This window comes from Drosophila biarmipes, chromosome 3L (assembly GCF_025231255.1).
Source record: "Drosophila biarmipes strain raj3 chromosome 3L, RU_DBia_V1.1, whole genome shotgun sequence".
NCBI lineage: Eukaryota > Metazoa > Arthropoda > Insecta > Diptera > Drosophilidae > Drosophila > Drosophila biarmipes.
The window spans coordinates 8,950,160-8,976,417 of record NC_066613.1 but is presented as its reverse complement, the minus strand read 5'-3'; the positions used below and the strand labels follow the sequence as shown (position 1 = coordinate 8,976,417).

Sequence of the window (26,258 nt, the reverse complement as noted above, 5' to 3'; positions counted from 1 at the left end):
GCCCCCAAGTAAGAAGTTGTGGTTATATTTTCGAAGTACTACATTTTGAAACAATTACATATTAAACAAATTAGTTTTATGGGTATTTGTCACCCAAACACATTGTTATACTTTTTTATAACCATAAGTATAAAGAAAAGAAAATAAATATTAAGGAATTCGTCACCTATAAATGAACGTATACCATTCCCAGTGAATGTAACGATAGGCGGTAAACCATATGGGGCTGACGCTTCGCAGTGAATGTCGAATTTGAATACACGTGCAAGTTGTTTCCAACTGAGTTTACTTTTATTAATGCTTTTTATTTGATAAATAGCTGACTAAAAACATGCCGGCAGCAGTGGCCACAGGTGTGCAATTCGGGGGACCGTCGAAGAACAAAAAGATCGTATTTGACGACTCCGGCGAGGCTGTCGTTAAGCAAAACAAAAAGGAGCACCCACAGAAACCAAAGTTCCAAGGAAAGGAACAGGTGAAAAGGCCACAGAAAATCGCTTTTGGAAAGGATGGACAAGCTCAGGGTAAACCCTTCAAAAAAAACCAGCAAAAACATAATGGCCACAAACCTGATCATGGAAATAATCCAGAAAAGAAAAAGTTTGGCGATAATGGTCAACAAGGAGCTCCCAAATCCTTCAATAAAAATCATAAAAATGGCCCACAACCACAGAAAATCAAGTTTGGTGACGACGGAGAAGCTGTATCCCAAAAACCTGATAACAAATTCCACCAAAAACATAATGGTCAGACGTCGGATTTTGCCAATAAGCCACAAAAGATAAAGTTCGCTGATGATGGAGAAGAAGTATCTCAAAATTCGTCAAACAAAAAGCCCGAACCAGGCAAGAAATCCAAAAAGATCACGTTTGGAGATGATGGAGAAGAAGTATCTGAGAATCCTCCGAACAAAAAGCCCCAGACAGGCAAGAAACCCCAGAAGATCAAGTTTGGAGATGATGGAGAGTCCACCTCGGAGAACTCCAAAAAACCCCAACGCATCAAGTTCGATGAGGATGGAGCTGGAAAAGCTGTCTCTGATAGCGATGGGGATAGTGATGAGGAAGAGGGAAAATCCTTCTCCAAGAAGCACAACAAATATCAGTCAAAACTGGATGAAGATGAAGAATCGCAGAAAAAGTGGTATCATGTGGTAAGTTTTTGTTAAAGACCCTCGTTTAAAATGACATTTTATGGTTGCTACTTTTGTATCCTAGCACCCCGACTATCCATCCACAGACGAGGTGTTGGATATGAAGGAGAACGAACAGCTGGAGCTTTACAATCTCTGCAAAAATTCATTCGAGGCGGAGAAGACAACGTTTAATAAGCGTACGTTATGCAGAGCTTTAGATCTGGCAACCCATATTAAATATATTCTCCTATCCTTCAGGCAATCCCTCTGATGCCCGCTGGCTGCAAACCGCTCTTCACAAGGGTACGGCAAAGGATCGAGCCAATGCCGGCGCCCTGCTGGTGACGAGTAATCCGCTGGGCAACCTGGAGGCACTAACCACATTGATTGGCTTTTGCAAGATCTCCAACAAGGCCAGCAACGATGTGATTGCAGTGCTCACGGATCTGTGGCACGAGGTTCTCCTGCCGCCCAACAGAAAACTCTTGGCAGTGCACACCCGCGGAGCTGATTGGAAGAAGTTGAAGAAGGATGAGAGGCTGCGCAACGAACAGAAGCGACGGATCTACGCTTACTGGCACTTTGAGAGCGAACTGAAGGATCAGTACCATGAGTTCCTTAAGAACGTTATGCAGGGGTTGCAGACTGGACAAGAACACAACAAGAACTCGTCCATTGTGTCGGCTGCGAGGCTGCTGGCCTATGCTCCCGAAAAGGAGCAGCTGCTGCTGACCATGTTGGTAAACAAGCTTGGAGATCCCATCGCCAAAATTGCCTCCAAGGCGTTACACCATCTCAGCGAGGTGGCCCAGAAACATCCCAACATGTGCGGCGTCATCGTTTCCGAGACGGAGAAACTTCTTTTCCGTAACAACATTTCCGAGCGAGCCCAGCACTTTGCACTGTGTTTCCTTTCCAGCATCGCACCCTCCGGCCGGCCCGAAGTCTGCACCAAGTTGGTGAACATATGCTTCGCCCTCTTCAAGGTTCTTGTCCAAAAGGGTGCCGTGAATAATAGAACGATGCAGGCAATCCTTCGGTGTCTGCAAAAGGCCATTGTGGAGGCTCAGCCTGGCAAGGACAGCAATGGGGAGCTACTCTCAAAGGAAATGCAGGACACCATCTACCGGTTAGTTCACTTGGCGGACATTAGGGTCGCTGTACAGACTCTGGGATTGCTTCTACAACTGGTTACGGTTAAAACAGAGAAATCTGATCGATTTTATAATGCTCTGTATGTAAAGTTGCTGGATTTAAACCTCATCAATGTGGGCAGCAAGACGGCAGCTCATCTGTTGCATATAGTGCATCGTGCCATCCACATCGACAACCATGTTGCCCGCGCTCAGGCATTTGTCAAGCGGCTGTTGCAGCTTACTCTCTATGCCCCTCCCCACATTGCAGCTGGTTGCTTGATTGTCATCCATAAGTTGCTGCGCATGCGCCGTGAGCTCATCGGCGGCACTGGAGCCTCAGAGGAAGTGGAAGAAAGTTCCAAAGTAATCCTGCCAGTCGATGTGGATCTGGATAAGTTCGGAAGCGATGAGGAGGAGGTCTACAACGACGTTAAAGAGGAGACGGCGGAGGTTAAAGACTCAAATCCATCGGAGGAGAATGCTGAAGATGGTGAAAAGTCAAATGCTTCCTCGTGGCATCATGCCAGTGTGGCTGCGACGAAATCCAAAGTGCGGAATATTGATTCCTGCAAGTACGATCCTTACCACCGGGTGCCCGCTTTTGCTGGAGCTGGCTATGCGCTGCGTCATGAACTGTTGTTGCTGCGCCAGCACTACCATCCCACTGTCCAGGTCTTTGCCGAGCAGATCCTAAACCGTGAGTATTTCCATAGATATCCTTTAGAATCATTATTAAACCCGTTTCTTATCTCAGAATCACGAATTGATTACTATGGAGATCCTCTAAGGGACTTCGGACTGCCACACTTTTTGGAGCGTTTCGCCTTTAAGAACCCTAAAAAACTGGATGCTCCCCAGGCGGCGGAAAGTGCCAGCGTGGCCCACAAACGCTATATGGCACACGGAGCCCGTGGAAGGCCGATAAAATCACTGACCAAGGCAAACTGCACCGAGGATGAGATGTTCATCTTCAACTTCTTGGAGCACAAGCGTCGACAGGCGGAAATTGTGGCGCAAAACAAGAAGCAAAAGGAGGTCAAGGAGGACGAGATCGATGGCGAGGCTGGAGAGGAATATCTGAAGGAAGGCGAAGTAGACGATGATGAGTTTGAGGCCTATTTGGATGGGTACTTCGGCAAGAAGTTCAAGGAGGGCGTCGACGAAGAGCAGGATGAAGAGGAGCTGAACTTCCTGCAGGAGCTTGGCGGCGAGATGAAGAAAGACAAGTCCAAGGACAAGAAAAAGAAGAAGCAGGCTGACAAGGTGGAAGAGGATATGGATGATATAGATGACGACTGGGGTGACGCTGACTTGGGAGATGAGGAAGACGACGAAATGGAGGGTGCTGGTGAAGATCAGTCTGACGATGAGACGGGCTCGATAGATTTGGAGCCCCTGGATGATGATGACGATGATGATGAGGGATCAATTTCCGAGGGTGGCCCTGACGACAGTGACTCAAGCGATGCTCCTGAAAGCCCTGACGAGGACGATGATGACGACGAAGATGCTCCGCCCAAGTCCAAGAAATCCAGGAAGGAAACCGACATGGTGGGAGGACGAAGCTTTGCCAAAACTCTCAAACAAAGTCATGGTAAGTTATCAATAAAGTATTCCAATTTTGAATCGTGTATTGTCATTGGTTTCTTAAACCTCTTTAGATATGTCCTCTCTGTTTGCTGCCGCCGATGACTTCTCTTCGCTGCTGGAGGAGACGGCCAAGGCTAAGGGTCAGGGAACCAGCAATGCCGTCTTCAACAAGGACAAATCCTCTGACAAGCAACTGAAGTGGGAGGAGAACCGGCGGTCAAACACGAAAACATACAAGAGCAAGAAGTTTGCCGGCAAACCAGCGGCCAAAGGTGGCAAGCCTCAGAGAGCGGGCAAGAAGCGGAAACATTAATCTATTTAAATGATTACATGTGTAAATACACAATAGCACGATTAAATTCACTTTTCGATAAGTTATCATTTGAAATGCTTTATTTTAACTGCATTTTGATATTGGTTTTATGTACAGACTTTGGTGACTTAATAGCTAGCAACTTGTTTCAAATTCATCCGTGTACCTCAACTGGTCCGGAAGCCAAACAAACGCGGTCGATTGTTTGGTTAACATAACTATCCGTATCCGTAATCCGTATAACGCTTTGGCCGAACTGTAAAAATCGAGTTCAATACGATTTGATTGCTTGTTACTTATATTCAACTAGTTGTCCCCCATTGGTTGTTACTTATTGGTTGTTTGCGTCCTCTGCGGGTGGATTGGGCAGAATCTGTGGTCTACAATAGTTCCAGTGGTCTTAAACTACGACAAATTGCCAATTATCGCGCCTATAAAAACTCATGCCGAATAGATCCTTATTCTGTCTACCGGTTTGCTTATAAAATGTAGGGTTTGTTTAACTTTTCGTATTGCGACTTCTTGGAGTTTGGGTTTTACATTTGTTTGTGTGTTCTAAGGCAACTTGTTAAAAGGCAACTTTAATATAAATGTTATTTTTTATACTAAAATTTACACCATGATTTGTAACATCCATTTCTATCGACTCGTCGGCAATTTACACAGTTCGATATGTGGTTGGGTTTTGGTTAATGGGGGTGTTCAAAAAAAAATAAAAATAATACAACACATTAAAATTAAGCAAATCAAGCGAGTTTACAATTATGTAATTCTTTAAATTTTATTTAGATTTCATCAATTTCCATTGCTTTAACTTACTTAGTTACAAGTTTTGCGGCAAATTAAATTAATTAAAATAAACAATCAAAAATACTTAACAAAACAATTAAGAGCTGGCTTGCCGTTAGCCACTCTACGACTATTTACGTTTCTTGATCAGATTCGTTTGCAAAAAACGCACTGTTTTCGGCTTGGCCTCGAAGAAGAACTTCGCAGTTTCATGTGAAAATGGCTCTTCGGGCGTTGCTTCTTTTTCCGCTTAGTTTCAACTGAAATGATTTTAAGGTAATTAGGAAACATTGCCCAGCGCAATCGGAATTGCATGGGTTAGCTAATGCCGATGGCGGTGGGCAATACATGCTAGGCAGGATCAGGATATTGAGTTAAAAGGATAGCATGCTGCGTTACGAATAAAAAATATAACTTAACATAAAGCACAACTTAAAGCAAACTTTTATGTAGTGGGGCTTTTACATCTTCCTCACTGTTCGGCTTAAACATAGCTTTGCACTAAACTAATTGCAAATCGTTTTAATGATTTAGTGATTGTGTTCTGTTGTCGATATTTTTGTTATTGTGTCTTAACCGCTCTAAGATCAAAGGAAAAAATTGCATTTGTATTGTTTTGTATTCCGTTTTTGTGTCTGACTTTTTACATTTAGGCTATTCAAATAATTAACTAGCACAACAAATTGCATATAGAATACACTTATAAGGACTTTGCGGTATACAGTCCTTTTATAATGTTAAGTTGGTTTTCAGTGGTTGTAAAGGTAATAAGCAAAATGAGTTCTGAACTTAGGCTAATGCATAACAAACTTGTAAATAATTATTGACAGGATCTTTGGTGCGTCTTGCGGATCCTTCCACGCGGGCTCTCGAATGTTAGTGAGGGTGGTGGTGGTTAGTGGGTGTGTTACTGGGTACGGAGCCCCAAGGGGTCTCCGCCCACTGTTTTGGCCGGGTTCTGGTCGTCGTCGTCGTCGTTGTCCTGGGTGGGCCAATCGGTCAATGTCTGTCGTCAGCTGTACATCCGTGGCCGCCGGAAGTCGCCCTCCCACTGCAGCACCGCTCGCAGTTGCTCCTCCCCATCGTCCAGCGGCTCGTCTTTGATTTCAAACACCTCCAGGACATCGTCGTCATCCTCATGTCATTGGAACTGATATTGTTGCCGCAGCGCCCGCGCCCTCTCCGGCTGCACTCGCGTCGGTGGCCGCGGCACCTTGGGCTCCCTCTTGGCGCGCTTTAGTTGCGCCTTGGGCCGTGGGAACAATAGCGGCTTCTCGTAGGCATGGTCAATCTTCTCCAGTTTTATATTGGGCAAGCAGTAGACGCGCCGCGTTTTCTTGAACCGTCCCTTGAGCACCTGCTGCACACCGTTGATGAGGAGACAGAAGTGCCGCCAGCTGGCACGTGTTTTACGCCACGTGTTCGCCGTCTTGCTGAATCCATAGAAGTTTTCCTCTCGCTTGGTGGTTCCGAACGACGGCGGCAATGTGCGTACGACTCTCTGAGTTCGCTTGGGGATGCGTGCCACGACGATGTCTGCTGGCGGTGGGAGCTGTTGCATCAACAGGCGCAGGGAGGCCTTGCTGTCCTCTGGCTGGGCAGGTTGTAACAGCTGGCTCTCGGTGCGTCTCTGCTGGCGGGTTCTGGGCCGTCGGTTGATCGCTTCCAATTCAATTGGAGCTGGAGGCGGTGGCATCTGCAGCTGATCCTCCTGCGGCAGAGGCAGTTCGACGTAGTACTCCGCGGGAAGTTGCAAGGGCGGCGCATCCTCGTCAAAGCCGTAGAAGTCCGTCTGGACTTCGAAGGCCGGTTCAAATCGTTCGTGCACCAACAAGTCTTCGTCGTCGGAAGGAGGAGCAACTGCCGCAGTTGAAATGGCTGCGTTCGTCCTGGGTTCGCTGAAAGGCACATTCGCCTCCAGGAACTCGCTGACAACGACTACGCCCTCGTCCTCCGCCGATTGGTCGAACCTGGCTTCTGCATGTTTCTGCCCGTCTGACATACCTGGCGTCGGCTGCTCCATGGTGTCTTCACTGAGGTCCACAACCACCTGTTGCTCCGGAGGCACAATGATGTCTACGTCCGGATCATTGGTTCCGTACTGCAGCCACTCGCTGTTGAGAATGTCCGCTAATGTGGGCCTATCGACAGGATCTCGCTGCAGACACCAGCTGACCAGATGCCGGAACTCAGGACTTGCATTCTGCCACCGCCTTGACCGCTGGTTAAATGTCTCCCGACGCATCCGCTTGCGCAGCTCGTGATGAGCGGCGGCGGAGTGCCCCACATCGTCCACGTTCTGCCTGTACGGCTGATGACCCACCAGCATGGTATACAGTGTGGCCCCAAGACCATAGATATCCACTGCTGGCGAATAGGAGACGAGATTCGCGTCCGCAAGCATTTCCGGCGGAGCATAGTCCAGCGTGTAGCGCGGCTTGTCTTTCCAACTCTGGAAATTGCTATTGTAACTATTGGGGAGAATAAGATCAGTACTGGAAAACTTCGATCGAAGTTGATTGACTTACCAGGCATTGCCAAAGTCTACCAGTTTGACGGCCTTATCCTCCCTGCTCACAAACATTACGTTCTCGGGCTTCAGGTCACCGTGTATAAAGCGCTTGGAGTGTATGTGCCGGACGGCCATCACCAACTGCAGGAAGATCTCACGGCATAATTCCTCATCCATGCCGATGCATTCGGTCAGCTCTTTTCCGCACAAGACCTCCGTGATGATCCACGTCTCGCACTTGTCCCTGAACGTTCCATGGTAGCTGACGATGTTCTTGTGGCTGCTCGTGTCCAGAGCGCACGAGATCAGGGCGTCCACCTCGGAGAGGCGGAACTTTGACAGCGGTATCACCTTGGCCATGAACACCATTTCCGAGGAGCTGTCCACCACAAAATGGCAAACGCCATAGGCCCCACTCTCCTTCAGGGTGCCCAAGTCGAGGTCATCCGGTCGTGAGGGTATATTCTGCAACATCAGAGCAAGATATTAGTCACGACCAGTAGATAGTAGTGCAAATGTAGCCTACCTGTAGTCCTGAATTACAGTATTGGATCTGGCAATGGTTATCCCGTCGCATCTGCTCCAAATGCTCCGGCGCCACATACGTATAGCCCCGGAAGAGTCGGATTCGGCTGGGCGGGGCATCGCATTCGGGATCCTCGGGCACCTGGTCGGTGAACTCGGAGCTGAAGTTCTGCACATCGTCCTCGGCGGTGAGGGTGGGCTTGTAGGGCGCCTTGCGGCGCTTGTTGCGCAACTCCTGCCAGTTGATGCCGTGGAAGAAGGGGTGGTCCTTGATTTCGGTGGCGTCGCGATGGTTACCACCCAGCCGTCGCTTCGGGTTCTTCTCCAGCATCTTCAACACAAAGTCACGAGCGTTTGCACTGAACGATGAGGGGATCAGTGGCTGCTCCTTCTGAATGCGTCGCGAAATCTCCGACTGCTGGCTCTGTCCGTCGGACGTGGCGAATGGCGAGGCGCCGGTAAGCAGCTCAAAGGTGAGCACTCCCACAGACCACCAGTCCACGGCACTGTCGTGTCCCGGCGGCCCCGTCCGAATGATCTCCGGCGCCATGTACTCCAGGGTGCCACAGAAGCTGTGCGCTCGATACTCATTCTCAGCGGTGAGAATCTTCGACAGTCCAAAGTCGGAGAGCACAATGTGCCCCTCGCCATCGAGCAGGATGTTCTCCAACTTGATGTCACGATAAATGATACCCAGCTGATGCAGTTGCTCCAGGGCCAGCACCACCTCGGCTATGTACACCCGCACGCGGGACTCTTCAAAGTGCTCCGCATGGTAGAGATGCGTAAACAGCTCTCCGCCATTGGCAAAGTCTGAAAATGCAGGAGTTTTCATTGGTTTTCTTCGTCTTCTTCGTTTTTTTCAGGTATGTTTTAAAATCTCACCTAGCACCAGATAAAGCTTTGAGGATGACTGAAAGGCGTAGTGGAGGCTCACCAGGAAGGGACTACGCTGAACGGCCTCCAGTACCTGAAACCAAATAGATAACTCATTTTATTTTTCGTGTATTACACTAATATATATCTTTAAAAGCTAATTACAGTGTCAGTTTTAATATCCCACATACATGCATAAATCCCCAAATGTAAAATGAAACAATAAGTCCCACTGTATTTACACTATGACTTTCTTTTGTTGCCCTCTTTTTGTCAGTTTCTAAAAAGGTGTTTATGGAAAATTGTGATATCCACATCCATTATAATAATCGCCCCCTATCGATACTTCTAGCCCCTCTTCCTTGCCTCTTATTTCGCTCTTTCGCTTATCACAAATCTTTGTGTTTTTTTATTTCGTTTTGAACTTTGTTTACGCAAATACGGCTTGAATCTATATACATACATTTGAGCAGAGGTATAAAAGTGGACTCGCCAATTAGTTGTTGTTTCTGGCGTTTATAATTGATGTTTCACGGAAGAATAACAAAAAAAGAAACATGCTAGAGGAAAAGTGAAATCAGGTACATGCTTCGAAAATGAATTAATGGAATTTATTCGTCTTTCGGTCTTTTCTTTCAGATAAAAACTTTCACATTTCTTGTTCGTTTACATGAACAGTTGGGGTCAAAATAATAATGTACTACAAAAATTTAATTTATTATGCAAATTAAGAAATTAACAGGTACATACACATATATAATTGTACTTATATGGTGAATGCTTCTAAAATAATGCAGATTTTTTGGACCTTTGAAAGTTAACTTTAAAACGTATTATTATAACGAAAATAAAAAAATCGAATAATGTTTTACTGTGAGGTATATTTATTATTTGAAAAAATTAGACTTTTTTTGTGACCGGCTTTGTATATTCCTTTCTATTTTGGCCACCGCGGGGCGAAATATAGACTTTTCGAATCGCAGATAGCCGGCGATGTTTGATAACTGGGTTAGTAGCTCAGGTAAAGTACCTTGAAAAGGTGGAGTAGGCGGAGGAGGAGGAAAAGGGTAACAGAGACACAAAATAGGGCATGAAAACAACTTGAAAGCAGGGCGCCCAATTGTAAATTTGTTTAAGTTATCTGCCGTTATTGCGCCTACACCTGTTTGCAGTTATTTAACGCATTTTGTTGTTTCTCCCTTTTCCATTTCTATTTTCATTGATTTACTACGAGAGAGTCGCTGCCGAAGAGAGAGGGAGAGAGAAAAATAAACCGAAAAACCGGTTGCACTAGGAGCTGCAACAACAACTTCCACTATTGATCTGAGCAGGAAGCTCTCTCCAGTTCTCCCGGTTCCCTACACAGGAAAAAAATGATAAGAATGTATAATCACGTTGCAGATAACTAAACAGCGGATTATACGAACATACGTACATGTTTGACCAACAGCAACACCTGACCTAGAGTTTAATAAAGCAGTCTGAATTAAAGATTGCTTGAATTGAAAACATACTTTCATATTAAATGCTCTAAACTATACTTGATAAGATACAAGTATCTAAACACAATAAAATACTAAAGCAATATTTATTCGTCGATTGAAAACGAAGCAAAGCTTGGTTTTATATACAAAACTTATGTAAAATGTCTGCGCAACTTCGGAGAAGTTTTCCGCAGTGCACACACGTATCCTCTCTTTGGACTCTCCGTTGGCTTTTTGCCGGTGCAACAAGAACAAGTCGCTATGTGGGTCACAAGAACATTTCTCTCCCTCCTGCCCATTCCTCCCACTGTCCTTATGCTTTTCCGTTTACTGGCTTCTTCTCTTTCTCCTCCTCCGATTCGCTACTGGAAACTGTACGTGCGACTTTGAAGGTTGTCAAATCGCTGGACGGGTTTAATTTCAATAAGCTGCACTTTATTGTCGTCATTAAAGTGAAGAGGAATCCAAAGTAAAAGAAGATGCGATGGCAAAAACATCACGCAGCGGTAAAAGGTAGCGGTAAACGAAAAGCAAAAGAGCTACCAAAAAAAAGTTGATTAAACACGTTTGCTGTAAAATGATTAAAAGGGTTTCTTGGGCTTACAGTGGAGGTCGCAATTGAAGATCCTACTTTTATATCATGACTCTGATGTTTTTATAGTCCTTTTTTTTAAATATTTAGCCACAACCTTTACTTGTACAACTTGATTGGGCAACCAAACATTTAATAATAAGATGGGCATTGTTTGGTTGACTTATCTTACAGATAACGTAAGGTTGTAAAAAAACTTTGAGATTATCGGTTTGTTTTACGTAGAATTTCCATTAAGGCCTAAGGTTTAGTTTTCATTTTCATTACCAAATTTTGTATCATTAAGATCATTATTCCCCAGCTTTACATACTTAAAATGGGTAATCAAAAGGGAAAATCAATATAATTTTGAACCCTGGACATTTGTGTTCCCCACTTACCACGCGCTCCGTCTTGGTGTGCTCGGCGGTCTTTCGCTTCTGGACTACCGTTATCTTGTTGAGAACCTTCATTGCGTACAGTTTTCCGGCATCGTGTCTCGTCAGCTTGCGAACCAGGAAAACCCGCCCATAAGCTAGGGAAATGATATGAAAAGGTCAGTAGTGAACTTTAAATGCAAAAGCCGAGATACTCGCACTTACCACCTGTTCCAAGAACACGTATTATTTTGAAATCATTCAGACTAACGGCCTCGTCGCTGTACAATTTGACTGGGGAAGAGAGAGCACCCATTAGCATTGTAATCAATAATATAATATACGGAGTATCTACAAATTACACTGGGAACTAATCAGTTCGCCCCTGCAGACCGAGTTATTTTCCCCTTCTGGGAAAGGCGATAATGAAAGGAGTGCCAGAATAAGTGTGTAAACTATGGGTGGGGGCGATAAAAATAGTCGTTTGCATTGTTTCACTTGACACATGTGAGACGACGAATTATCACATTTTATTTTTATCGCCAGCGCAGCACGTGCCAGTCACTTGATTCCGTCTTTTTAGGCGAAAGCAAGCAAGTGGAAATTGCGGGTCGAGATATGATGGGCATATGCACATGGGCAGTTGGAAAACCCATCGGGACCTGGCCCAACAGAAACTACACATGTCAACCATAGTGTACATAGAACTTTTCCTATTGCGGAGAAAGGGGGAGTTCCACCTTAGGTGGCGTAGGCCACAGTCCATTCGGTTCACTGGCCCGAATGTCTCGCCACGAGACTGCACAGTTTACGATTATTGCACGACCCTAACAACTTTTGAAGGATTTACAGGAGCCACAGTGAAACTTGGTTGCAATGAATCCACAGAGTGCCTATGATTCTATTTTTTGGAATTAATAAACAACTTACATATCAAAACTTGGGACAATATAGAAAATAGATTCAAACAGATTCCTCGATGTCGTAGTATCTCTCATGGAAACTAAAATTATAGTCAACCTAATACTTTCAATTTAGTTTATTTCACAGCAAGCATTGCAATGTTACCAAAGGCTAATCAACCTTTCTCCTAACAAGCAAACCCAATTGAAAGTTTCACCTTTCCAAGGGGCATTCCATAATCACCATCCTTTCAGACCTTCGCCTGATAAGGAATTCAATTAATAACAGCCTTCGAAAAGGCTATCATTCCGCAGAAACGAAGTGACTAGTTTGGGTGGGCCAACACCATCCTCCGCCTTGGGCCGTGACTCAGTTGAACCCATTTTAGACCGACTTCCTGCCGTCCCAGAAAGTCTGAGCATGTGACGCGTATAAATGTCAAGTTTAGCTGCTACTTTGACAAATTAATCCTAGCCTCGGCAGCTTGTGGAATCGACCTCGAACCCCCAAAGTTCAGTGCAGCAAGATCTAGTGTCTAGAATTTTGCGCTACATTATTTCACCATTGCCCTCTATCCGCGTGCATTCAACTCTCGTGCAGCGGAGCCATCAAAATTTCGGCTTGTTGCGAAATCAAGAAACATTGACTCAAACTCGAGTTGTCGACGGAGGCTGTTGTATTATTTGAAAACACAAGTTGCTAACAGCGAGTAAATGTAATTCACGCGAAGCACCAGCAACGCACGGGTGGCGCGTGCCGAAATTCCTGAGAGGGTGCATCGAACCCAGGACTCCGTGGGTGGCGAATTGTGGAAGGCAACTTTCCGCCGGGATTATTGATTCAACAAGGAAAACTGGAAAGATGGTGAAAACTGGTTACCGGTCGAGGGGACAACCTCTCTTGGGCGGTTGGTGGCAATCTTTTCATTTCAGAAGGTAACTATTGGGTCACTCTGAGTTTAATTCAAGATATCAATAAGCCTTTGATGTTAAAGGAAGCTATTCCGATAGAAACATGTGATCATTTTTATATTTATAAATTGTTTTTATAGTTATGTCATTGTGACTTATAGTGCAGGTTTGGGTTTTGGTAGTTCTATTCTATGCAAACATAATAAAATTTAATGACATTAATACATTTATCAGAAATTAGTTTTAAAATCGACTGCACATAATATTAGGCGTTGATAAGGCAAGAAGTACTGATATTCTAAAAAGTGCTCATTGTTTATTGTTCCATGGCTATTGTTTTCAGTAAGATTCACTGATTAGCTCTTGCTAATTCCAATGAATATGTATTGTGGAAGTTTCCTGCATTAAGTTATCATTAATATTTTTTGTCTACATTATTGAATGTTCAAAGTTTGTGTACTATTTAATAGCACATTTTGGACATTTTAAAAGGCAAGTGCAAATTTGTCCTATGCTTTTTTTAGGTCGACCTGTTTGAGAGCTTGTGACGTGGAGAAATACATTGGCCTTGATATACATTATATTCTCTTGCCAGGTTCTTAAACCGAAAAACCGCACAAAAAATGTATTTCTCACTTGTGACTAGGCAAAGTTTAATGAACGCAACCCGAGAGAACCCGAATATGAATAATACAAGCCGCAACAAGTGGAGAATGTTTTGATAGCAACATTTTCGTTTTTCTTTTTTACTTTTCAGTGTCAAGTGCAATTTGGCAACCGGGAAACATACAACTGACTTCGGTTAGCTTTGCAGATCTGATTCCGAAAGAACAATGTTACAGTTCTAAAAAAATTCAGATATTAAAGGATTTATTTATCAGGAAATTTAATGTAATATGGTAAAAAATGAGTTACCAAAGGTTATTTAATTTTTAAATTTTCAATATTTTTTTAGAACGGAGATATAGTTTTGTAATCGATTACCATACATTTTATCATTGTCTACGACATTTTCCTTGGTGCCCTGTTATTTTCGGAAAGAGAGTGGGTTATGATAACACGTGTGGCACTGTCGAGGTGCCAACAGCAAACACAGCTCACCCATCGATTTGCAGGCAACTATCTCAGAGGCTAACCCGTCTGTGAGCATAGCCATAGAGACACATATCTGTGCTCGATGTTCGGCGAGTTGCATTGTCAAGTTCAAGTAAATAAACTGCCTACAAACAACAACCGACAGTTTATGCAAACAAGTATGTTTGTGAGCACGGCAAACGCGCACAAACAACGACGCACATACACAGGAACGTATAGACATGGTCACGACTGCACGACGATGTCGAACAGCAGTACAGTGGGTCGAAATATATCCTACATATAGGCTAATATGGGAACAAGTTAATGGAATTGACTATATAATCAACTGGTTGTACTGTCTCCTAAATTCTTCCTTAAAAGAACAATCTGCATTACAGATTTAAGTGAAATTACTTAATACACTCACAAATAGCATAAGCTAAACGCAATATATTTAAAAATATATAAAATATTTAAAATAATGCACAATTTATTTTAATTATTTATTTTAAGGAACTACGTTTTATAGCTTGGAAACACATTTCCAGAAAAGATTCTTCGGGTAACAAAAGGAAAATAAGCAATAGAACACTATAAGAAGGTGTTAGACCTAACACCAACCTACCAGTTTGCTCAGTTACAAATTGGTTTTCGTCCACAGTTGGCAAATGAGTCTTTCGGGTGGTGGGTATTGTGCTGCTTTATGTACACGGTGTGGTGAGAGGTGAGTACGCAGGCGGGGAAGTTGGGCGGTTTAGGGGGAGGTCAGTAGTTTTGGATTTGGCCCGCAGAGCGAACAAAGCCGGGTTGAGTTTTCTGGGTAATCGTGTCAAGGTTGAATGCATGTGCTCCACTTTGCAAAGGACGCCAGAGACGGCACTCCATCTGGCATTGACCAAATGCCACCCCCTCTGCCTCCTTTGAATCAAACCTTGAGACATGCCCGGCTGAAGTTATCAATTATTTCCTTCCCTGTTACACCGACTACTATATCTTTGTTTACACGGTATTTTATTATAATAACTACGTTGATTTTTGGACAACACCTAGGTAAAACAAATGTGCTAAGCTCAAGCTCAAGAGTCAGTTTTAAGAAACACCTTTACTCAAACTATTATCTGCCTTAGCAAAACGTTAGACTTATCTAATTATAGAATTATAAATAACAAGTTCTCGTAGTAGCTCTATTACTTATTTAAGCAGCCAAAACAGAGACTAGGGGGTTTTGGTACCTAGTAGTAGTTCAAAAAAGGTTCAATAAAAGAAAAATACAATATATTTTTAACAGAAATGTGTAGTACATTTTAAAAGCCACGCTTTAAAGTCTGATTATCTACCTTTCTTTCTTCTTTATTATCTGGCTTGACTTTGCAGAGGAGTTGGTTTGATCTTTGATTTTAAAGGGAAATCCCTGAGTTTGATGACTCACCATAGGATCGCAGATCGGTGACCGTCTCCAGGTCTCGTTGATGCGCCTCGTTGTCCAGGTCCAGGGGCGTGCTGTTGCTGGTGGGCATGGCGTAGGAGGGCGTGGCCGACGACGTGGCCACCGATGCTGCTGCTGCCGCTGCTGCAGCCGCCGCCGCTGCAGCTGCATTGTTGAACTTGGACTTGGATTTGCTGACGGGGGACTCATCGATACCTATTCCGTTCGGCTCCTCCTCCTCCGTATCGTGGTCGTAGTAGTCCCGCTCCGCATCGCGATCGTCGTCGCTCTCCGCATCCGAGATGCACACGACCTCCGCCACATTTGTGGGCGGCGGAGATGGAGGTGTTGGCGGTGATATGGTCTCCCGGTAATTGTATTCCCTTCCAGATGTCGCTGTGGTCTTACTGTTGCCCTTGTTGTACTGACCATTGGTGGCACTGATGCTGTTGTTGTTGTTATTATTGTTGTTATAGACCAGGGTTTTGCCCGACCCCGAACCAGAACCGTCCTGATTCAGTTTGGACTTCTTGCCATTGGTCAGCGTTTCGGATTTACTATTCTTCCGCTTCTTCCCATTGCCATTGGCCATAGCGTGACCGTTTATATGATTGCGCACCACCTGGTCCTGATCCTCCAAGGATGGCGACCCCAGTTCACGGGGATTGTTCTGATTCTTGCGACGCGACTTGCTTGTGCCGCTGCTCAAGATCTCGTAGTGCTGCTTCTGCAGGCGACTCATGGCTGAATTCCTCTAGTTTTTCTGTCTCCGAGATCCCAAGTCTCTTATTTTCCTCTACGTACAGGGTACGTAGTCAAAACAAAATCGAACAGTTAACAAAAAAAATTAAAAATTTCCAATTGATGATCGTGTCGCATTGTTAAGCTGAAAGTAAGAAGAGAGTTTTAATTGATAGTATTGTAGAAGTAAAGGATTATACTATAGCATAAGAGGAGACCAGGAAAAAGGACAGCAACTGTTTCAGGTACTAACAGATTGTATTGCTTGTGGCTACAAAAATACTTTGCTGACAACTTTTTCAAACAAATGTTATTACAACATATTTTGGTAATACAACAAACTTAACAATTTAATTTTATTAAAGATAAACTTCGACATATCTTTTAAAATCGCGTTTAGAAAGCCTCCGTATTCTGTTGTTGGTAAATACAGTTTAACAACAAAAACGTTTAATTCTTATTGTCAGTCTAAGGCCTATTCTGTTTTTTCTAACATCCAATAAATAATAATTACCTAAAATATAAACAATTACATTCAATCAATTATTTTCACTGCCCTTCTATTGGGATATAACTATTTTTGAAGACAATTTCCCACTTTTTTTTCACAGTGCTTATCTTTTTTTACCTATGCTAACTATCACAAAATTATTTATTTTCAGGTTAGAGGGTAATTAAAAAATACCAAATAACTATCTTGTTAGCTTGGTTACAGGACTAAAAAACATTTATAGAAAAGGAATCAATAACAACGCCATTCATTTAACTCAACATTACATACAAATATTTATAATTATTTTAATTATCAATTTATCCCTTGTTTTCAAATATTCAAGGCCGTTCAGCCACTATTGTTTCGAGCTGGGCTGTGTGTTCTACTTAGGCAGTGTTCCCCGTACCCTCCACATGCCTTTGGACACTTCTATTCCCATTCCCCTTCCCGTGCTTCGTCCACAATATGGTACAGTTTCAGCGCAGGCGGGAGCGTTTTTCCCGCTATTAGCGGCAATTGGATTGGGAAATCCTTCTTCGAGTGGAATAGAAGGCGACTGCGACTCACCTCGCGAGTAAAAATAAGCGCAATATTATAATGCAGACGTAGGAATCCAAGCCCGAGCGTGTGTGTGTGTGGGCGGGGGGAAGTGTTGGATTATGCGTGGGGCGGCAGCGATGTGCAACACTGAATGTTCCGATGATAGTGCGGCCCGATTTTTGCAGCACTGGCGTTGGCTTAAATATTATTCAACCAATTTGGTTTTGCGGTTTCCTTCCCACTTCACTGTATTCTGTGTGATTATCACAATCTTTATCAGCCGCGCATTTTCCACTGCTACAGTTAGTTTTTCTCTCTGTCTCTGTCTTCTTCACCGTTCTCTTTGCCCACAACTACGTACACATATGCACACGCACACGCTGGCACTTTCTGTATCGGCGACTGCGTTTTTAAAGCGTTTTTGTTTTCGTCCGCAGATTCCGCTCCTCGGCGACTGTTGCTCTTGCCTTGCAATGGATTTTCCAATTTCCCTGCGCACTATTTGTGCCTACCTTTCAATAGGTAATATATTATATTTTGATATTGAAATTGGGTGTTTTTTTTGTGGGTTACACGCGAAGGTTTTTACCGCCGCTTTCTACTCGTTCACGACACACACACTGAAGCGCGGGACGCTCTCCGCCATCTGCTTTGCTCTCATTCGCGAACACTTATTAGCTACGGGCCACCTTGAGTGCAATCGCCGCGATTTCCGCTCGGTCGGATATGTAATATGCTTAGATTATATTACAATGTAGTGACCAACGCGGGAGCCTTGCACGGCTAACACCGGAAAGCTGGCTTTTCGGAATTTGAACACACAGCACACGAACCGTAGGCAGAAATTTTCCCTTTGCTTTTGTGTCACTTTTGGTTATCGCTATCGGTAGTGTTAGGCAATGGCACGCGGAATGGTGTTGGCAAACGCTCGACTATCGGTGCTCAGGGATGGCTGAAACTATCGTTATTGGATTTAAAATATGAAATATCAAAATAATAATATTTTTAAGAGGACAAAGCTCTACGTTTAAATAACCTACACATCCAAACTTTTCAAAACTACCAGAAATTCTATTTATCTTTATTGTACTATTTTTAAAAATGCTGAGTCGTAAATGAACCTTAATATCGAACCATGAAGTCCGACAAGTTCTTCCTCTCCAAATCCGGAACTGTGCAGTCTCCTATTGGATACCCAACTGGCAGTAAAATGAGTAGTTTTTCATTAACGGGGCGCTTGAGGAGGGATCTCAGAGCAGGACCGCAGTTCAAGGGAGTTGTGACCAGGGAAGAGATTCCTGCAGCCTGGAGGGCACACAGAAGGATCCCAGCCGAAATCGAAGTGGATATCTCATTGTAGTAGTGCCTCTTCCGCTTTCCGGCCTGCGATAGTCCATAGGTCTGCTTGAAAATCAGTATGAGATACGGGGCATCTGTGAGATACTCCTTGACATGGTTGGTTTTCAGGGGTCGAAGGTCGGTGACCCACTGAAGATGCATCCGCTGGGTGTAGTTGATGAACTCCTCCTGCTCCACAATTTCCCTGACGGCTTGCTTTAGTTCCGCGTTCTCCACTACGCAGTAGGTCCAAGGTTCGGTATGAGCTCCACTGGGAGCTGTTCCCGCTGCCCGGATGCAGTCCTCTATATCGCGGATATCCGGCTTGGGGTGTCTTCTAAAGGAGCGAATGCTGCGACGTCCTTGGATCAGCTTATAGAAGCGTTCTGCTCCATTGGGATTGAGATCCTCGCCGGGAACAAAGGCCACATGGGGCTTCTCCTCCAGAGCAGGCTGCAGTTCATCCTCGTCCTCCCAGTCGTCAACTGCGAAGTGTGATGAATTGAAGGCATTTATTCTATTATAACCTATTGAAAGTTGGATGGCACAACTTACCCTCCTCGACTGGCTCCTTTAAGGTATACCCTCTTGGGCCTCGATTCCTCTTATAAAGCCCCTTTTTAAGCACCCAAATCAGCCCCAAACAGAGGAGGAAAATTGGCCAATGTTTGAGCAGCTTGGAACTGCTGATCAGTTCGTCCACTTCCATGGTGCTCCAATTTGTAACTGCTTTTGCGACTGAGAGAAAGTGTTTATTCTCCCTAGTGGCTTATCTCTTGAACAAGTGGGTCAGAGCTATTGCTGATAGTAAGGTATGGGGTTTCAGTTCAGTTCAGTTGTTCCGGCAGCAGTACGGGCACTTGAGGTGATCGCAAATCCTCGGAGGTCCTTTTTCCTGCGGGTTTCTATCCGATTTGAACTTCTGTTTTTTGGGCTCTCCAGGGACTCGCTTTTGAGGCGGCATCGGTCTTTGGGGACTTTGCTGAGGTATGGCTTTCTGGTGGACCAACTGCCGCTTGTGCACCTCCCTCAAGATCTCTATGATCCGCCACTTGGCATCGAAATATATAAAATCAGGAGCATTGCTCAGTTCGGTTCGTATCATATCGCAAAGCATCTGCACTTGCTGATTATTCCCTGACTGAACAGAGGCCTTAGTTGCGTCCGAGGCACCCGTCTTCGGGCAGGATTCCTTGGAATCTACTTTAGTTTCGGAGGAGGGAGGTGGAGTTTGCGCTTGCCAGGGGCAAGCAATGTACTTCTGGGTGGAACTTGAAACTGCTCCTCGACATTGGGGCACACAAGGCGTGTTTGCCTGTCGCCAGGGGCAGGCAACTGGTTTTTGAGGGGAATCCGATAATGTTTCCGATCGACAGGAGCAGGTCAAGTCGGTGGTTTTCAGACTCTGCTCGTTGACGTAGTACGAAGATTGGGTGGACATGTGGGAGGTGGTTTTATTTTGACTGGATCCTTCCCCACTGTAATTTAAGGATTTCTGCTCTGATGAAGGCGAAAACGTGACCTTCTGCTGCTGATCCTCCTGGTCCTGCCCTTGACTTTCCTGCTCACTGGTTTTTTCCTTCACCTCTTCTTTCTGCTCACTGCGGTTTTCCTTCACCTCATATTCATGCTCACTGGGTTTTTCCTTCTCCAGACTCTCCTGCTCGGTGATCTGCGATTCATTCTGATCCACCTCCTGGGCCTCCCGGGTATCCTCTTGCCTGTTAGTTTTCTTAAGCCTCTTTAGTATAACGTTTCCGGGAAACGTAGCTAGAGGAAAACCTGGGAAATTAGTAAGTTTTTGGCACAACATATCCGTGGTGGCCATCTGGTTTTTTAGATCCGTGGAAGGACGTATTCTGGCGGACAGCAAGCTGGTTCCTCTGAGGGGAATGTCTTTATCAAAATCGTCGCGGATATGGGGCACCAGAAAAAGAAACTCGTTGTAGTATCGAATAGAAGGCGTCAGTACCTCTCCGTACTTCCTCCGGGCTCTCTCAATAATGGTATATTCCCGCTCGAACAGCATCCTTAGCTCTTCAATACAGGATCTCAGTTGCGAGCTGCTTTTCCCCGGAAAAGAGCGCATCATATCATTATAGCAGTCCTCGTCGATGTCCTGGTTACCAAAGTAGAGGTTCATAGGGTTGTACAGGTTGTCATGTTTGCAGTAGAGGCGAATTAGCTTCCGGACATCTTGCTCCTCGAAAGAAGAGTGGTTGCTCTTAAAATCGTCCTCCTTCTTGGACTTACCGACTCGTTTTCCAAACAGAAAGGAAAATAACCCCTTGGACCTTTTCGGTTTCTCCGGGGTATTGGAGCTTGTAGGGGAGGTTATGGGTTCCAGATCCGGTTTAGTGACTCCTGCCGACTGGCTTTCGCTGGAGCTGATCCTGGAGGAGCGGGTACCCATTGGCGTCACTAAGCAACTCGAAGCGGAACGCCTGAAGCAACAGCGCCTGTGTTTTAGTTCCATTCTCGGCTATCTGGCGCTTAAGAAGGGTAACATTCGGGTTCGCGTCGTCTTCGGCGGACTGAGAGTTCTTTAAGGGCAACAGCATTATTACCAAAGTAAATTTTGTTGCATTATTTAAAAGTATATATTTTGTAGTCTAGACTTTTTTGTATTTTGGGGGTTACAACGTTTGAAAAGGCACTGTCAAATGGGCGTGACGCTGATTAAAACTTGCGTTCGCTTTATGAACATTTAACAAGGCTAAGGTTTTGTTGCTGTACATTTTCTTGTTAAATTACTTCCATCTCCTTTCAAATTTAAATTTTAATTTTAAAACTGTTAAGTGTGACCTGAGCTTTTAGCTAAAAAAGTCCTCGTTACGGTCACCTTTAAATTCAATTTTCAAGAACTTCTCAAGCCGGTCAGGTTTTGTAAGGAGTGATTTTCACTTTGTATGTTACTAAAACTATTCAAGTTACATTTCTTTAATTTATTTTTGTAATAACTTTTAAAGAGTAAAGTTTTCAACGGACGGCTGAATCAGCTGTTTGCCTCTGCAAACCTTACAACACTGACCGTAAGAGAGGGGCAGAGCGAGAGAACAAGCCTTGGCCTTACAGCGAAAGAGCGAGCGAGAGACCCAAACAACCAAAATAAGTTACGTGAAATTATAAATAAAAAATAAGGAAATAGGCGTTCGGCGGCCGACTAGCCAGATACAACAAAGCAACCTCCACAAACTGACAACACATTTCAGTTTTCGCTCGTGCCATGTGAGCAACTCCGAACTCAAATCGGATCGGAAATCAGTGTGCGGGTGGTGTGCTAATTAGCGGAAGACGGCAATTTATTGAACGCGAAAAAACGCCACAATCCAACTTCCATTTCGACACGACACACCACAACCCCAAATTAGTCGCCGTCGGACCCCCGTGCATCAAATGAATGTGCGAAAAGTGCAATAAATCAATGTTTTGGGAGCGCCGGAAGAGGCAAAGAGACGGAAGCAGCGCCCGCAACAACAGCAAAGAGAGCAAGACTTAACGGGACACCCGAATCTTTAGGCACTACGAGATTTTCTAGTTCTAGTTCAGCGCTCGAAATGGACGAGGTCTTCAGCCTGCACATGGAAAAGCTGGACGTCTACGACGGTTAGTATGTGCTTTCCCGGAAATTCTACTTAAAACACTCACATTCGTTGAGATGTGCTAGTTCTGATAAGAAAAGATGAGCTATGCTATGAAAGAAAGGCTTGAGGGGCTATTTTGGTGTTGTATTACTTCTTGAGTTCCCATTAACGATCATTTATTAACTGATAAGGGAGAACTACTTATTGTAGGTACTAATAAATAAAAATTGTGTTGATAAGTCTTTGTTATCCAGTGTTTTATCGAGTATAGGCGGAGACTCTTCATAATTTCTTTGTGTATATGTGTAGCTGTCAAAAAATGAAAAAGGAATATAATAAGTTACTGAAAATAAAACTTATTATCATTAAAATTGGTGAATCAAAACCACATATAGTCACGGGCCAAGTTTGGTATTCGTATAAGCATTGCAAAAAGTGAAGACTATTAATTTAAGTAGGAAAAAACTTTATAGTAAACAAATTTGAAAAGATTTATTATAACTACTTTTTTTGAGGTTTTAAAGATTTTAACATGTTTTGTTCTTGTATGGTTTTGGTGAATCAAAACCACATTTAGTCATGGTTTAAATTTGGATGTTCGTATAAACTTTGCAAAAAGTGAAAACATTCTTAACGTAGGAAAAATCTTTAAAGTAAAGAACAGATTGTACACATTACAGCTACTTTATTTTACGTGGTTTTAAAATGTTAACATGGTTTGTTCTTTAAGGTTTGTGGATGTCACTTATCATTTCACCAGTTCCTATGAATTGGTTAGCATGGGAAGTATGAGCAGATCGAAATGTTAATGGAATTCGAGAAGTTACACCGAATTAGTTGAACACTTAAGATTAACATGGTGGTAAATACACCTTAGAAGTAAGTAAATATTATAAAGTAGATCAGGAGCAGCTCCTCGTTAGTCATTGTCATCTGGATCCGGACCGGCGAGAATCTCCTGGATGATGCGGTGGCCGTCCTCCGTTTTCTCGCCCTGAATGATCAGATCCCGCAGAGTGGAAATGTGTTTTTCGCCCTGCTCTATCTGGACTTTTAGGGCGTCGTTTTGCTTTCTCAGCTCGTCGATGCGTTTCTTCCGTTCCTCGGCCGATTTCTTGGTCTTCTCGCGTGTGCGCTGTACAGCCTGTTCCGAGAATAATAATAAATCAATAGTGGGCATCTATTTTTGGGGACTTCTGGGGGCCCCCAGCGCCAGCAACATGTTTCCCGATCTCTATTTATCGGCTATCTGGCCAGCTCTCTGTTTACATCCTAAACTTACATACCTCGTTGTTTTTCTTTCTCTTTTCTTGGTACGCTGGGTCGTCTGACCGTGGACTCAACGGGGAATCGCTGTTCTTGCTGGTCGACGCCGCATTTGCAGTCCTCCTCCTGGCCGGCATCCTCTCCGTGATAATTCTGATCTGTATTTAGTTTAAATTCGACTCGAAACTAACGAAAATGCTGCGGGAAACGCAGCGACGTAGATGTTGTTTTGTTGTGAAATTACACGAAAAACGAACAGCTGTTCCCTTGCCCGCGCAGTGTTGGAAAGCGCGCTGCGTACACTGCGCAGCAAACAACCAGTTCTCGGTATTATTAAGTAGTTTGGAAACTACATTCAAATTCAGTCGAGAATAGCCTTGCAATGTTAATCAAAAAAAAAAAAACTGTCAGCAACAAGACACTTATTTTTCGGTTTGCTCAGACTTTGTTTTATTATTTATCAACTGTTTATACAATTTATTTGTAAAGACTGATTTCTTGTACGTAGATGTAGTCTAATGCAATAAAATTAAATGGAATGTAATACGTATTAGTCAATAAATGTTTTGAATAAGCAGAGTTTAAATCGGAAAAGTGTTACTGAAATTGTGCCCCATAAGCAAACTTCTCTGAAGAATTTGGTACGACCGCTTTACAGCACTTTATTTACACAAGCAGTGTTGAAAATCCCTCCAAAGCAACCGGCTTAATTCGCACAGAAATCTCGGCAAAATGTCTTCGCCAGCGCCCAAATCGCCGGAACTTTCGGATAAAAGCAAGAAATATGATAGGCAAATCAGGTGGGGATTTATAAAGTTAATGAATATTATGACCGTACCTTTACGAGTGCTTTTTAGGCTGTGGGGCGAGCATGGACAGACGCTATTGGAGGGGGCCACAATCTGCTTGGTGAACGTTACGGCCGTGGGCAGTGAAACGCTGAAAGGAGTGGTCCTGCCTGGGATCGGAGGCTTCACCGTGGCCGATGGCAGCACCGTAAAGGAGGAGGATCTGGGCAACAAGTCGGTGGTGTTACCCATAACCCTTGAACTCCATTATAAACCATTTGTCCCACAGTTTCTTTCTGGACTCCAGCTATCTGGGCAAATCCAAAGCTTTGGCCTGCATGCAGCTGCTTCAGGAGCTTAATCCAGATGTAAACGGCGATTATGTGGACGAGAGTGCCGACTACATATTGGCTAACAGGCCCAACTTCTTCGACAGCTTCGACTTGGTCATCGCCTCCAATCTGAACGAGCAGACTTTGCTCCTCTTGTCCGAGCGTTTGTGGGAGGTTAATGTGCCATTCATATACTGCCGTTCCCTGGGGATGCTGGGCACTATTCGTCTGCAAATACATGAGCACTGCATCGTAGAGGCGCATCCGGATAACAGGCAGTTCGATCTGCGCCTGGAACATCCGTTTGATGCTCTGCGGGAGCACCTCGAAGGCACCGAAGTGACCAGCAAGGTGCCCTGGCTTCTGGTGCTCCACAAATACCTGAATGTCTGGCAGAAACAGCAGGCGGACGGGGCCAAAACCCCACGAAATTACAAAGAGAAAAACCAGTTGAGGGAGGTAATCAGAGAGGAGATGAAGGCGGACGAGGAAAACTACGAAGAGGCCATCAAAGCGGTCAATACGGCATTTGGAGCGGGACAGGTTCCCAAGAGCCTCAAAGCTATTTTCGAGGATGATGCCTGTGAACAGCTTAACAAGAAGGTGGACTTATTTTTCCCCTACAAACCTACATATGCTAAGAACTTTTATTGAATTAACAGAGTAGCGCCTTCTGGATCATGGCCAAGGCCCTAAAGCACTTCGTGATACACGAGAACGGGGGCCATCTGCCGCTGCCTGGCGTTCTTCCCGACATGACGGCCAACACGGACTCGTACATCGCCCTGCAGCACGTTTACCGGCAACAGGCGCTGCAGGATGCCGACCAGGTGTACCACAAGTGCCAGGACTACCTCAAGCAGCTGGCCCTGCCTGCCGACAGCATTGATGAGCGAAGTGTTCGTCTGATTTGCCGGGAGGCGGCCGGATTGGCGGTCCTAAGGGGCACTCGCATTGCGGAGGAATACGAGAAGAGTAGTCGCCTGCTGCAACTAGGTTTGGGTTCTTATTTTTATTGGATAAATCCCTATAATAGCCCATTACCACCTTCCAGTTGAGGACAATGAGCTGCAGGGCAACCTAACCGCCTACAATTTCGCGCTTCGTGCCTACGAGCGTTTCCTCAGTGAGTGCGGCAACATTCCCGGCGAGTGCATCGTGGAACAGGACATTGGACGCTTGAAAAGCATTGCCGCCAAGATGCTGGGCGATTTGGGCATGCATGCCACCATCAGCGACGATGTGCTGCACGAGATTTGTCGATACGGCGGAGCCGAGTTGCATGCGGTCTCTGCCTTCATAGGTAAGACAGTGTCAATTTAAGGTCTTATGTGATAATACATTTTGGTAATCCTTTCCAGGTGGCTGTGCTGCCCAGGAGGTGATCAAGATCATTACCAAACAATACAAGCCCATCGATAATACCTTTGTATACAATGCTATAACCACTGAAAGTGTCACGTTGAAGCTATAAACAAATCATATTTTCATATAGACCAAACATTTTTATTTTATCACACTAAAGTCATTCTTCGTCTAAATTCTTTGCTT

General features: G+C 44.4%; 6 protein-coding genes and 1 long non-coding RNA gene across 8 annotated transcripts; 3 read left to right on the top strand and 4 right to left on the bottom strand.

Annotated features, from left to right (window-relative positions):
- Positions 1 to 243: 243 nt before the first annotated feature.
- LOC108028313 (uncharacterized protein F23B12.7) lies at positions 244 to 4,249 on the top strand. Its single transcript, XM_017100036.2, has 5 exons — positions 244 to 1,153; positions 1,218 to 1,332; positions 1,394 to 2,968; positions 3,026 to 3,865; positions 3,933 to 4,249. Exons 1-5 carry the CDS (start codon positions 332 to 334, stop codon positions 4,172 to 4,174), a joined length of 3,594 nt encoding a protein of 1,197 aa, XP_016955525.1. The 5' UTR covers positions 244 to 331; the 3' UTR covers positions 4,175 to 4,249.
- Positions 4,250 to 4,929: 680 nt separating this feature from the next.
- On the bottom strand, positions 4,930 to 18,277 carry LOC108028311 (chromosomal serine/threonine-protein kinase JIL-1). 2 transcript variants are annotated; one of them, XM_017100034.3, is made up of 8 exons: positions 17,427 to 18,277; positions 15,629 to 16,511; positions 11,534 to 11,602; positions 11,333 to 11,466; positions 8,886 to 8,970; positions 8,002 to 8,813; positions 7,492 to 7,940; positions 4,930 to 7,434 (listed from the first exon to the last, which is right to left on the bottom strand). In XM_017100034.3, the coding sequence occupies exons 2-8, from the start codon at positions 16,365 to 16,367 to the stop codon at positions 6,105 to 6,107; spliced, it is 3,618 nt and encodes a 1,205-aa protein (XP_016955523.1). In that variant the 5' UTR covers positions 16,368 to 16,511; positions 17,427 to 18,277; the 3' UTR covers positions 4,930 to 6,104. The 2 variants fall into 2 exon arrangements, with proteins under 2 accessions (XP_016955523.1, XP_016955524.1); XM_017100035.3 differs by lacking the exon at positions 17,427 to 18,277 and adding an exon at positions 16,567 to 16,639.
- On the bottom strand, positions 10,451 to 11,253 carry LOC122819067 (uncharacterized). Its single transcript, XR_006368519.2, has 2 exons — positions 10,965 to 11,253; positions 10,451 to 10,899 (listed from the first exon to the last, which is right to left on the bottom strand). It is a non-coding gene; the product is annotated as an uncharacterized LOC122819067 (long non-coding RNA).
- Positions 18,278 to 18,468: 191 nt separating the features above from the next.
- Positions 18,469 to 21,393, bottom strand: LOC108028824 (uncharacterized). Its single transcript, XM_017100810.3, has 3 exons — positions 19,598 to 21,393; positions 19,293 to 19,450; positions 18,469 to 19,222 (listed from the first exon to the last, which is right to left on the bottom strand). The coding sequence occupies exons 1-3, from the start codon at positions 21,211 to 21,213 to the stop codon at positions 18,522 to 18,524; spliced, it is 2,475 nt and encodes an 824-aa protein (XP_016956299.1). The 5' UTR covers positions 21,214 to 21,393; the 3' UTR covers positions 18,469 to 18,521.
- A 402-nt stretch (positions 21,394 to 21,795) lies between these two features.
- LOC108028629 (uncharacterized) lies at positions 21,796 to 24,137 on the top strand. The gene is made up of 2 exons (XM_017100549.3): positions 21,796 to 22,343; positions 23,706 to 24,137. Exons 1-2 carry the CDS (start codon positions 22,295 to 22,297, stop codon positions 23,753 to 23,755), a joined length of 99 nt encoding a protein of 32 aa, XP_016956038.1. The 5' UTR covers positions 21,796 to 22,294; the 3' UTR covers positions 23,756 to 24,137.
- LOC108028628 (CCAAT/enhancer-binding protein homolog 2) lies at positions 22,987 to 23,749 on the bottom strand. Its single transcript, XM_017100548.3, has 2 exons — positions 23,608 to 23,749; positions 22,987 to 23,465 (listed from the first exon to the last, which is right to left on the bottom strand). Exons 1-2 carry the CDS (start codon positions 23,722 to 23,724, stop codon positions 23,241 to 23,243), a joined length of 342 nt encoding a protein of 113 aa, XP_016956037.1. The 5' UTR covers positions 23,725 to 23,749; the 3' UTR covers positions 22,987 to 23,240.
- A 105-nt stretch (positions 24,138 to 24,242) lies between the features above and the next one.
- On the top strand, positions 24,243 to 26,201 carry LOC108028627 (nedd8-activating enzyme E1 regulatory subunit). The gene is made up of 6 exons (XM_017100547.3): positions 24,243 to 24,387; positions 24,445 to 24,609; positions 24,665 to 25,310; positions 25,370 to 25,703; positions 25,762 to 26,010; positions 26,069 to 26,201. The coding sequence occupies exons 1-6, from the start codon at positions 24,320 to 24,322 to the stop codon at positions 26,179 to 26,181; spliced, it is 1,575 nt and encodes a 524-aa protein (XP_016956036.1). The 5' UTR covers positions 24,243 to 24,319; the 3' UTR covers positions 26,182 to 26,201.
- Positions 26,202 to 26,258: the final 57 nt, after the last annotated feature.

Excerpts from the sequence above, each read along its gene's own strand:
- LOC108028313 (XM_017100036.2), top strand. The coding sequence starts at position 332 with ATGCCGGCAGCAGTGGCCACAGGTGTGCAATTCGGGGGACCGTCGAAG. Across the intron at positions 1,154-1,217 it reads AGAAAAAGTGGTATCATGTG|CACCCCGACTATCCATCCAC; the intron begins GTAAGTTTTTGT and ends TTTGTATCCTAG. Across the intron at positions 2,969-3,025 it reads TGCCGAGCAGATCCTAAACC|AATCACGAATTGATTACTAT; the intron begins GTGAGTATTTCC and ends TTCTTATCTCAG.
- LOC108028311 (XM_017100034.3), bottom strand. The coding sequence starts at position 16,367 with ATGAGTCGCCTGCAGAAGCAGCACTACGAGATCTTGAGCAGCGGCACA. Across the intron at positions 11,467-11,533 it reads ACGTGTTCTTGGAACAGGTG|CTTATGGGCGGGTTTTCCTG; the intron begins GTAAGTGCGAGT and ends TCATTTCCCTAG. Across the intron at positions 7,941-8,001 it reads ACTGTAATTCAGGACTACAG|AATATACCCTCACGACCGGA; the intron begins GTAGGCTACATT and ends CTGATGTTGCAG.
- LOC108028824 (XM_017100810.3), bottom strand. The coding sequence starts at position 21,213 with ATGGAACTAAAACACAGGCGCTGTTGCTTCAGGCGTTCCGCTTCGAGT. Across the intron at positions 19,451-19,597 it reads AGGATTTGCGATCACCTCAA|CACCATGGAAGTGGACGAAC; the intron begins GTGCCCGTACTG and ends TACAAATTGGAG. Across the intron at positions 19,223-19,292 it reads AAAGGAGCCAGTCGAGGAGG|TTGACGACTGGGAGGACGAG; the intron begins GTAAGTTGTGCC and ends CACACTTCGCAG.
- LOC108028629 (XM_017100549.3), top strand. The coding sequence starts at position 22,295 with ATGGACGAGGTCTTCAGCCTGCACATGGAAAAGCTGGACGTCTACGAC. Across the intron at positions 22,344-23,705 it reads AAAGCTGGACGTCTACGACG|TCCTCCTCCTGGCCGGCATC; the intron begins GTTAGTATGTGC and ends CCGCATTTGCAG.
- LOC108028628 (XM_017100548.3), bottom strand. The coding sequence starts at position 23,724 with ATGCCGGCCAGGAGGAGGACTGCAAATGCGGCGTCGACCAGCAAGAAC. Across the intron at positions 23,466-23,607 it reads AGAGAAAGAAAAACAACGAG|GCTGTACAGCGCACACGCGA; the intron begins GTATGTAAGTTT and ends TTCTCGGAACAG.
- LOC108028627 (XM_017100547.3), top strand. The coding sequence starts at position 24,320 with ATGTCTTCGCCAGCGCCCAAATCGCCGGAACTTTCGGATAAAAGCAAG. Across the intron at positions 25,311-25,369 it reads GTGAACAGCTTAACAAGAAG|AGTAGCGCCTTCTGGATCAT; the intron begins GTGGACTTATTT and ends TTGAATTAACAG. Across the intron at positions 25,704-25,761 it reads TAGTCGCCTGCTGCAACTAG|TTGAGGACAATGAGCTGCAG; the intron begins GTTTGGGTTCTT and ends ACCACCTTCCAG.